General features: G+C 43.5%; 1 protein-coding gene across 1 annotated transcript; it reads left to right on the top strand.

Moving 5' to 3' along the window:
* Positions 1-2,404: 2,404 nt before the first annotated feature.
* Positions 2,405-9,746, top strand: PSMC3IP (PSMC3 interacting protein). The gene is made up of 8 exons (XM_066627808.1): positions 2,405-2,611; positions 4,049-4,164; positions 5,439-5,528; positions 5,834-5,945; positions 6,138-6,283; positions 6,895-6,948; positions 9,193-9,252; positions 9,424-9,746. Exons 1-8 carry the CDS (start codon positions 2,575-2,577, stop codon positions 9,478-9,480), a joined length of 672 nt encoding a protein of 223 aa, XP_066483905.1. The 5' UTR covers positions 2,405-2,574; the 3' UTR covers positions 9,481-9,746.
* The last annotated feature ends 1,606 nt before the right edge of the window (positions 9,747-11,352 follow it).

The following is an 11,352-nucleotide window of genomic DNA, read 5'->3' as shown; positions in this document are numbered from 1 at the left end:
GATTGGGAGAGGGCTTGTAGGGAAGAGTTATGATAGAAGATGCAGGAAAAACTAATTTGCAGAAATAGGTTTTGTGGAAGGTATAGGGATGGGCTTGCAGGCTGGTGAAAGTGTTTTTGCTATAGGGAGCTGTTGCTAACTGACAATGCATTAATAAAACAAAGTACAGTTGTAGTATTGTTGCACAAATCTAGCTGGAAAAATCCTCAGTTGATTTGGCAACAGCTCTATGGGGAAGTTGTCCAGGATTGTTTCCCCTTGATAAAATGAGTATTGGGGGCAAGGAGAGAATGTGACAGTCCCACTAGTGGCCTGGAAAGCAAAAAAATAAGAGTGGATCAGTCTCTAGGGCCATTATTTCATCTAAAGTTTGAAAAATTACCTGGAGAAGAGATTGCATTGCATTTCAGTGTCCAACTGGTGTGGGAAAGTTGCTATCCTCTACTGCAGGATATACTGTACAGTATTTGGATTATAGGGATGGACCTCAACAAGTGGGAAACCCTGGCCTCTGAGCGGCCCGCTTGGAGGCAGGCTGTGCAGCATGGCCTTTCCCAGTTTGAAGAGACACTTTGCCAACAGTCTGAGGCTAAGAGGCAAAGAAGGAAGGCCCATAGCCAGGGAGACAGACCAGGGACGGACTGCACTTGCTCCCAGTGTGGAAGGGATTGTCACTCCCGGATTGGCCTTTTCAGCCACACTGGACGCTGTGCCAGAACCACCTTTCAGAGCGCGATACCATAGTCTTTCAAGACTGAAGGTTGCCAATACAATTTGGATTGTGCTCTTTGCCACCTCAGTGTTTAACAATACCATTGCTTGGGAATAACAGCATTTATTTTTTAGTCTTAGGTGGTGTATGTTACTTTAAAATGAAACTTTAAAATATCTATGGTATGAGTTTTTGCAGTCAGTTAAGATGGCATGAAGTAAAAATCCACAAGGGCAGAGCATAAAAATTACACAGGTCTATGAAATTGAGGGTCAGAAAAGCTTTTTTCAGAATTTATGGTGGTTTTATATGAATTTCGGGTGCTGATTTCAAAAATGGCATAAGCTTTTATGCTCGCTCCTGCCTCTTCTCCCCCCCCCCCCATGCAAAGGAAAACATTAGCCCTTCCCTGCCTCCCAGCCAGAACCTCCCTGCTGCTCACCTGGTCTGAACGATGGCCTCACAAGGTTTTCACACTGAGAAAACAGTAAGCAAGCATACCCAGACTTGAGTCTGCAGACATGGGGACAAGTGCCGAGTCAGGAAGCCCCTTAGTGTTAGTCTAACATGCATGCAACTCCACAAGTCAGCTAAAAACGTGCATTTTCGTGACTGAGTCATTGCACCCTGGTAGTTGGGATGTAGCCTGTAATCACGCTATCAGAAGGGCAGAAGCCAGCCTATGGGAAAGGGAGGGTTTTTTGGCCACTGATCTCCTGAAACCTGGCATTGGCCCCAACTGCAGGGCCCATGAGAGGGTAATTTGTAAACAGGTCCAGTGTCAGAAAAGAGGTCCAAGAGCCAAAGGAGGGAGACAGGAAATTTCCTGGGGTCTTACATTTTCCTATCTCAAACTCATTGCCTGCACAGAATGCTGGGGGCACCACCATGGGCATGTGGCTGCACCTACTGCCACAAGCCATATGCCCTGAGCCAAGGAATGCATACCTGGCACTCCTTAACACAGTGGGAGGAAACCAGCCTGCTACAGTAGCTCTTTGGCTTGTGGATCTGCTAACCTTTAAGGAGTGTATAGGAGCTCAGGGACACCACTGCAGGACTACAGCTGCTGCAGAAGTTTTGGCACACACAGGACACTTTCCATTCTAGTGTGGGCCTAAATACAATGATGCTAATTTTTGGCATGATTTTCTACTTGCAAAAGATTTTAGAGACTTAGGAATGTGTTTGGTTTTCCATATTACTGTATCTAGCTGCTGATGCTGCATGGGCAGGGAGGACTGGGCTCCAAAGACTTTTCCAGCTGTCTCCACCCCCTGTTTTGCCCCTCCCCCATTCTGTTTTCCCCTCCCCCTTTGCAAAGGGACCCAAAAGAAACTTTGTACCCCCCTGATAAAATTCCTATTGGAGGTTCTGCCCAACTGCACAGCTTTAGGTTGCAGATTATTTTTAATCCTGTCTTAGCTTTAAAATAAAATAAAATAACTCACTGCAAGTAGAAAACTAGCACTGCAGGGCGTTTGTTACAGTGGAAGCATGCGAAAGCATCTCTTCCCCCAGACCAGAATGTTCAACCGCCTGCAGAGGCAGAGCGCGCATGCGCACAAGCACCCTCGCTCTGTCCTGTAAACAAGCCTTTCGCTGGAAAGCCAATGAACGACTTTCGCAGGGATCTGTGCGCGAGACAGCGCCGCTGCCAACCGCGCATGCGCAAGAGTCCTTGCTGGCTCTATGGAACTGTCTCTTCCTCCGAGGGAGGGGGGGGAGAAAGAATGGCGTCGAAGACACACCCGGAAGCTGTCTAGTTAGGGGGTGATCAGGTTTGAGGTGCTTGCTTGTTGTCGCGCCAGACGCTTCCGCTTCCGCTTGGTTTGTGTCCTGGAGGCTTCGTGGTGGTCAGGATGAGTGGAGGAGGTAAAGCCAGGGAGGGGAGTGCAGGTAAGACTGAGGAGACTGAGACCCTCCCGCCCTTGCCCCTGTTTCTTGTTGCTAGGCAACGCCTCCTCACACCCACTCAGCCCCCCACCTCATGCATCTGATGGTGGACTGTGGTCCCCAGCAGGGGTGTGTGGTGGGTGGGCAGGTAGGTGAGGCAGAGCCTCCCCACCGGAGTCCTTCAAAGAGCACCGCCACCGCCATGGGAGGCACCCAAGCACCCACAAGCAGCACAGTGCGCGTGGGTTGTGGGTGCTTGGGTGCCTCCCACAGCGGTGGCAGTGCTCTTCGAAGGACTCTGGTGGAGAGGCTCTGCCTCATCTGCCTCCCCATCCACTACACACCCCTGGTCCACAGAAGCATAAACTGAAATAAATTAGTTCAGCGTTTTTCAAACTGTGGGTCAGGACCCACTAGGTGGGTCACAAGCCAATTTCAAGTGGGTCATGTAGGGCCTATCTCAGCCACCGTTGAAAATACAGGGTGCAGAGCTGCTGGGCAAGGCAGCCTCCCACGGGGAGAGAGGCATAGTGCTTTGCCCTGCATAGGCAGGAAGATGGGATGCTGGAAAGGGAGGAGGGCTTCTGGTTGGAGAAGGATCCAAGTCTACGTCTGCTTTGACTTCCGATTCGGAATGTTTGAATTCTAAGCTATGCAAAGTAACAGTACCAGCGCGCTGTGTAATGGGACCTTTGGCTGATCATGGTTTAGGTTTGAATCCTAAATTGGTGATGTCACTTCCAACCATGACATCACTTCCAGGTTAATGACATCACTTGTGGTGGGTCCTGACAAATTGTTTTTCTAAAGAGCAGGTCCCGGTGCTAAAATACTTGAGACTGGGTTAGTCTTTAAGGTGCTAGAAGACTCCATGTTACGGAGAAAGCTGCTATTTATCAATTAGGACAGAGATGTATACCAGTGTATGCAAATTGAAATCTTGAGCTTCCTCCATGAGGAATCCAAGCCATCCACTGGCAAAGGCTAGATTTTTTTTTTAAAGGGCAAAGTATGTGCACCTTTGCTCAGCCCCAGTGGCTGTTCCTGTAAAATAGAAGGGTCATGAGATTGAAAGGTGGTTATGTGGCTGTTGACAAACCAGAGGTAAAACAAGCAGCTAACCAAGGATTTAGGCTTTTGGTCACTGCTTGCAGTTCATTACTCTCCAACACCCTCCCCCCATAAACATTATTTTCTGTATGCTGAGAACCATTTCTATTTTTTCAGTTATGCTATTTTTTCTCAAAACTTGCTATCATCCATAATATAAATTCCTAATGCCTGCAGCTAGGATGAGTTTGCTTCACAAGCAGCAGATGTCTGTTTATGTCTACTCAGAAGTAAGTCCCATTGTTTTCATTGGCGCTTACTCCCAGGAAAATGTGCATAGGATTGCAGCCATAATCTCCTGTTTCTGATACTCTTCTTTCTCTATCCAAGGAACTGGAGAAAGTGCAGCTGCCATTCTGCTGCGTTACCTTCAGGAACAAAACAGACCCCACAGTGCTCAGGATGCCTTTGGCAACTTGCAGCGAGAGCATGGCCTGGGCAAAACGGTGAGATACAACTTCAGGGGTGAAAGTGTGGGGACTGTAATATTTCACAACACTAAAAAGGAGAGTGACTCCAGAGACTCTTAGTCAAAAGAGTCAGCATTCAAAAGCTGGATGTCCAGATTCTGTGGGGCAGTTGTAGATTTATTTAGAATATTTATTTACTGCTTTTAAACAAAATGTTATCAAAGGGATGGTTCCTTGTTGTCACCACAATTCTGTTTTAAGAGATTATCAGGATTAAAGGATTTTGGAACCAATAATGAAAGGTAATTGTAGGGGAAAATCAAAGGTGGGCAATTATCATTTAGGAAAGTTGGTCTGCCCTTAGTGTTCTCAATGAGAAACCTCTGATGAACATCTGGAAAACTCTAGGGTTTCTCCTGAATATAATTTGAAACTGCTTTAATACAATACATGTCCTTGGCTGAATTTAGAGGGGGGGGGGCATAATTTGGTTGCTACGTTCCTTTCAATGAGTTTATTCTTATTTTTTTCATATTTTTATACCCTCCTAAGAAAGGCATTCTTCCTCCAAGGAGCTCAGGGTCGTGTATATAGATCCTTCCTCCTTTTGTCCTCACAACTATCCTGTGAGGTAGGTTAGGCTGAGAGACAGTGACTGATGCAAGTCTTGCAAGTCTTGCAAGACTGATGCAAGATCTCCCAGGAAGCTTTATGACTGAGTGAGGATTTCCACTTGGATCTTCTAGGTCTAAATCCAACTCCTGACCCACATCCTGGCTCTCCTGTTTTGTTTTGAAACAGCAGTAAATATTGTGTGCCCTTCACAATACTGCACACTCTGGCATGAACCATTTCTGAGGCAAGTAACTGGCTTGAATATGCAGTTGTTGCTTTTGAGAGATGATAGTTTCAACTTTGTCTTATCTGCTTGCTGCAGCAATTTCTGACCACACTTTCATTCAACCTTTCTTCATAAGGCTGCACCATAGGAGATAGGGCTGCATCGAAACTCACATGATGTTGCCAGATACAGGCATCCACAACTCTCTCCTCTCTCACAACTGCTTGATTTTCTGTACCCACTGGTTGATAGCAAGACGACTGTCAAGAGTTGCGTCAACAGGCTTTAGAGCTCATTTGTTCAGCCCAGCTTGTTATACAATCATCATCCTGACAGAGGGGCAAAGTTTAACTTCCAGTTTTTGATTTGACAAGGACACTTCATTGTACAAATGCTGCCTGTCATCTTAATTTTACAGATCCATTGTGAATAGTTGTATCAGTCTGCTCCTTCTCTTGTTTCTCCTTAGGCTGTAGTGAAGGCTCTAGAGCAGTTGGCTCAGCAAGGGAAGATCAAAGAGAAGGTTTATGGGAAACAAAAAATCTATTTTCCAGACCAGGTGAGAGAGAGAGATGCTCTTCAGTTTCTGTAAGGAGTAAACGCATGCTTCAGTTACCACTGTGAATAAACTACCCATAAAGAAATTTTCTAAAACAGCAATTTAGCAAATTGAAATCTTGTAGCTGGCATTAATTAGGGGAAAGTTAGCAGTAATTGGGGAAAAAATAAACTATTGCATAATCTTAACATGATACTTAACATGTATGGGGAGTAGAGTTTGTAATATGGCAGCAGCAATCATACCTAGTATCCCATTTATGTCTTCAAGATGAATAACCTTTCCCTATGTGTTTTGTCTTTCAGGACCGCTTTGGCACTTTCAGTGACTCAGAGCTCAAAGTCCTGGACAATGAGATTTCAGAGCTGTCCTGCAAAGTGCAGACCCTCCAACAGAACTGCCGTCATATGGAGACAGGTGTGTTCAGGCAGGTTAAGTTCATCTGCTCAGCTAGTCTTGTGTAGAATTAGTGCACGTGTGACTGAGCGCATAAACAGTACAGAGCATTTGTGAAGTGTTGGTATTTGAGTTAGCAGTGCACGGAGTACCTGTGATGCTTCCCACTGACCAGTGCTGTCTCAGCTGTTGTAACTAGCAATTCCATTCCAGAACTGAAAGAACTGAAAGGCTCTTTGACAACCCCAGAGATGGATAAGGAGATTGAAGAATTAAAAAAAGATTGTGCCAATTATACAGAGAAACTGGAGCGAATTAAATCTGCTGCCAATCATGTGACCCCTGAAGAGAAAGAAAAGGTAACGGAGCTGCCAAAGGGAGGGCCACGCTACAGAGACTAGCATGGGTCCAGACATGTACCTTGCCATTCCCTGTAGCCGTGTCTAGGGATCCTAGTAGTGATGAAATTCTCAAAGCTACCCTCAAGCACCACATAATACATGATGCTTGAGACTCCAAAACACACTATATGTATTACTCTTCATGGAGTCAGGAAAACATCAATATAGTTAGTCAGTACCCTACTCGAATTGCAGTTAACTTGATCAAAGTGGGAATAAGTGTGTTCTGGAGTTCATGGAAACTGCCTGTTTCAACAGGCCCTTGATTCAAGACAACCAGTGTATGTTCATATGTTCTCTGGAGCCTTTCCTAAGGAGGATTTTCTTAAGATTGCATCAGATCAATTTCTTTACTATGAATACCTTTTCTTACCTATTTACTAGGTGTGAATGGTCCCTTCAGTAAAAGCATGACTGCTCTCCATTTCTGAGACCGTTCCCTGAGCTGGTATCTTGTGAACATTCTGTTTAACATGCTACTGTCCTGCTCCCCGCATCATAGCTGTCCTTATTGCTAGACGTTCTTTTGGGGGGTCAGGGGTGTAAGAACTTGCTTTTTCTGGTGGCAGGTTTACAATGAGAAGAAGCTGTATTGCAAGGAATGGCGCCGCCGGAAGAGAATGGTAAGGCAACTTCTTAGCTTTATAAGGGTGGAAAGAATGTATGATCTGCATAGACCCATTTTGTGCCATTATTGAGGCTGTTTTATCCAGATGTGAATAAAAAATGCCAACAATTAAATCAGTACGGGAACGCCCTATTTATCTGTGGGTTCGTAACCCACAGATTTAACTCACCATGAGTTCCAAACTCTGCAGTGGAGTTATTAGAGATTTGTGCGACTTATTATTTATAGAGAAGATTTATGGGTTGCTCGCTGTGACTGTGGGTGATTCATACTCTACTCGTACTCTCTCTGCTCATGCTCTCTCATGGTCTCCCATGAGCTTCCAGAGAGGGTAGAGAATGGATTCCACAGCAACAGCTGACACTTTAGCCCTCTCTGTTGGTCAATGGGGGAGCACTCACTCAGCAAGACACTGGATCAAAGGCAATCTTTTTTTTCTGAGACCTCGTGGACCGCTTCTCAGGGTCTTGAGGACCATGGGTTGGGAACCAATGATATAAAAAAAGAACACTGCCTACATTTTCCTTGTCAGCTTGGAGGGGTGACCTCCTTCTTTAGTGTTTTTTAGGGCCTGCGTTCATTAGATTGGAACCATTCTGGTGGTGTGTTATTCTCGGCCTGCCTTTCAAAATGCATTGAGAAACTTGCAAGTAAAAACACACATGCAACTCAGTTTCACGTTTGGTACATTTTCCTTGTTAGCTATCAGCTTGTCAATTTCATAACTCATCAACAATCAGGTTATGATTCACTGATGAGTCCCAACCCACAATTTGGGAAATACTGCAGTAGAATAAAACACACACAAAAATTCACATTATTATTATTTATAGTGCCTAATGTTGCACTAGGCTCTGTACAAATTAAAAACACACTTCTAGTGCCTTATCTTTACAAGCAGAACTGCTTTGTATTTACAGTTATTTTGGTTGCTGGGTTTTGAGCACTGTAATATAGTTTCCCTGGTTGGTGGATATGTGCTAGATCACTTAGGGAGCAGTTTATCCCCATAGCTGACGATAGCTTCGTGTGGTATTGTAGTGATAGCTTGATGGCCTATGTTTTCAAGGAGCATTTCTTATTTTCAAACACCAACCCCCCCCCCCCCCAATTAGAGATGTGTCTCTATTCAGAACCAGAATTATAGTTTAAAATGTGTCCTCATGTCTCTAATTCGTATTAACTGTTCCTGGTAATATGTTCTCTATTGACCCTTACATATCGGGAAGGTGGTTCACAGTCAGTGTGTTTCATCTTTTTATGTTCCATTTTTCCCCCTCTAGGGTTTTTGGTAACTCATGCACATTGTAAGTTTCTCATAGTCTTTCTTCGTTGGTTGATTCACTTCCTTATTTTCGCTTTTGAGGCTCAGCTGCAAGCATTGTGCCTGACACAACTGTTTCGCTTGTCTTCCCTTCATATTTTGCATTCAATGTTATACCTCCTAGCTTAGTCATTCAGTAATATATTGAATGTTTTTTTAAAAGAGAATTTTAAATCTCAAGCTTTCCTCTGAGGTTTAGAGGTTACCAAAATACACACTGATCTGGTTCAGTTGTCAGGTGAAACAGGCTTAATTCAGTTTTTGTGTGATGTTCCCCACCCTCAGAGTTGCATACTTCCCCCTCTTCTTCATGTGCTTCTTGTCATGGCTTAGAACAAGCCATTATTTTCTATGTCTGAATCCAGCAAAACCTGGCTCATTCCAAAACTGATTTGGACCATCTAGGATTTGCTTGTTTTGGATATCCATGATCAAATTTATCTTCTTCTGAATCATAAAAGCAAGTAGAAATCTTATTCTCTTAGTGCATGGAGGGGGAATCATGCAAGCATAATGCATGGAATTGTCATGCAGAACCAGGATTAAACCAAAGTTACATATGATGTTCATACTGGGCCACTATGCAACTAAATGTCAAGATTTGGAGTATCTGAGCTGAATTGAAGTTGCCTCCTCTGCATTTTTCATTGTATTCTGCATTATTGATTATTCTGATGGTGTATACTTCCAAAGTTTGAGAAATAGGGCACAGCTTCTTTCCACTAGCTATAGCCCGGTTCTGCTTCCTGGTTCAAATAGGAAATGGTTCAATCACTTCTTGTGTCTGGTAATATTTTCTTCTGTACATCAACAGGGCTGTCTTCTTGATTATAACCACCCTGGGACTAGCATGGTATATTGTCTTAGCTAAAGATGGCAAACAGCTAAACATGTTTGTTGATTCTATCTCAACAGGCAACAGAGCTACTTGATGCAATCCTAGAAGGCTACCCCAAGAGCAAGAAGCAGTTCTTTGTAAGTATAAACCCATTTCACTGGGTGTTGTGCAACTCAGTTGCACAGTGTGGGTTAAGCAGGCTGCTCTTGTTCGGCTCCCACAATGCATTAGTCCAGTTGGGATGAAGTGTGAGATGACCTTATTTTCCTGTCCTGCATCTTAAGGGATACATGTTGTCCTTTGTACAGGAGGAAGTTGGCATTGAGACTGATGAAGATGTCAATGTTACGTTACCTCTTGCATGAACCAAGGGCTTGCCTGGCTTATGAAACATTTACCTGTTTAGCATTCAAGTTCCAGTTCCACATCTTCTGTATCTCTGTGTATTGTTGAAAGTACTTTGCATTCAGTGGGGATAAGCAGATCCTGCTCACAGCACTACTATTTCTTAGTTACAGTACCTCTCCCCAGGCTTGTCAGCCTGTTTGCCCCACTACACAGGATTGCCGGTAAGCACTGTTGGGATGGGGGTGGGGGGAGACACACAAAATAAATATTTAAGTTGCTGTCATGGTTGTGTCTTCTTCTCTTTTTTGAGCAACAGACCTGCATGCTAGAACTTGGTGGTGTGCATAAAACCAACCCTACTCTCTTATGTTGTGCTTTCATGCTTTTTTCTGAATAGCTACATCAGGTAGAAACAAGACTAATCCCAGGAATGGCTTGAGGAGCTGAAATTTGTTCTAAAGGAACACCAGAAAAAAGCAGCAAAGATGGGTCAGGTGATGGAGGCCCTCAAAATAATATGGGGAAACCATTGCCATAACAATAATGCTTTAGCTGGCCCTTTCTGAGATTTTCTGCACTGTTATGAAGGGAAGGAGATAATATTTGAGAAGTCAAGGATGAGAAACTCAGGAAACTCAGGAGTCTGAGTTTTTAAACTCTAGGAAGAATTTCCTACGAGAATGTTAAAAAGGCCTGGAAATATGACACTTGCAAGTCTAATTGAATGCAGTGGAACTTACCATAGATACTTGAGTCAATCACACAAAGAAGCTGAAGGCAGGTTTTGAGTCAAAAATCATGAAATTTTCTATGATCCTCAGATAAGTGGGGGGTTAAACTTAGGGGCATGTCTGACTATAGTTTCGTCTGATTTTACTCTAAGCCAGATCCTGAAAAAAAATCCTACCAGTAATTGTTACCTAAAAACTACAAATTTGTTAAAATATAGTAAAAGATCATAAGATACATTTTTATTCATTAACTTTTTAAATTTTGGTCCTCACAACCTTTTTGTAAACACTATCAGAGTAAGTGCATTGTAAACAACATACCAGTAGAACCATAATCAGATCCTTCTTTAAGGTGCCTGGTGTGTTAACCATAGAATGTATAACTGGGAGTGGGCAATTCAGTTCACAGTGGAGAGACAAGGAATGAGCACGAGCAAGTGCAGCTACACATAGTTGCAACCCTATTTACTCAGAATTAGACTCCATTGCTTTCCATGGGTGTTATTTTTAAGCAATGGTGCATTGAATTGTAGCCTTGGACTTTGTTTCAAATAGAAACGAGGTTTACATCCTGGTGCTTAAAAAACCAGACATCTGCAAAATAGGTTCTGAAATGAGAATGAGGCTTGCTTGATTTAAATGGAAGCCTTGAGCCCTGGTTTGCTTTTTTTCTCAAGAGAATAAAAGGTTAACTTTAGCTGCAGCTTTACTCTGGAGGGGTTGCCACAGAGACCAATACCCTCTAATTAGCTAAACATTGTCCTCTTGCTTCTCCCAGTGCCTGACTTGAACAGCCCTGGCCCCTGAGTGACTTCACAGATAAGGCAAGGAGATGATCTAAGCTGATCACAGATATTGGCAGAAATTTCTCATCTTATAGGTCACTCTCTATGGTACTTCTGAGTACATATGCATTGGATTTTATGCAAATATGTATTTTTGTATGTATAGAACAACTTGACTAGCAAGTGGTTATTGGGATGCAGTAATTATGTAGTTCTATGGTTTCACTGGGGAGAAGGGTGGATGCTGGAGTGATTTCTGTACTAGGCTTAAAGGCATTCAGGGCCACATTTCAGTGTTGGGTGGGCTAATTTTAAAGCTTCAGTTCTGACACTGTCTGGTTGTTCAAAAGAAGATCAGGCAGAACCACTGAAG

Source organism: Tiliqua scincoides, chromosome 5 (genome assembly GCF_035046505.1).
Source record: "Tiliqua scincoides isolate rTilSci1 chromosome 5, rTilSci1.hap2, whole genome shotgun sequence".
NCBI classification, from domain to species: domain Eukaryota; kingdom Metazoa; phylum Chordata; class Lepidosauria; order Squamata; family Scincidae; genus Tiliqua; species Tiliqua scincoides.
Note: the sequence above shows the minus strand (reverse complement) of the source record. Positions and strands in the feature narration are given on the sequence as shown.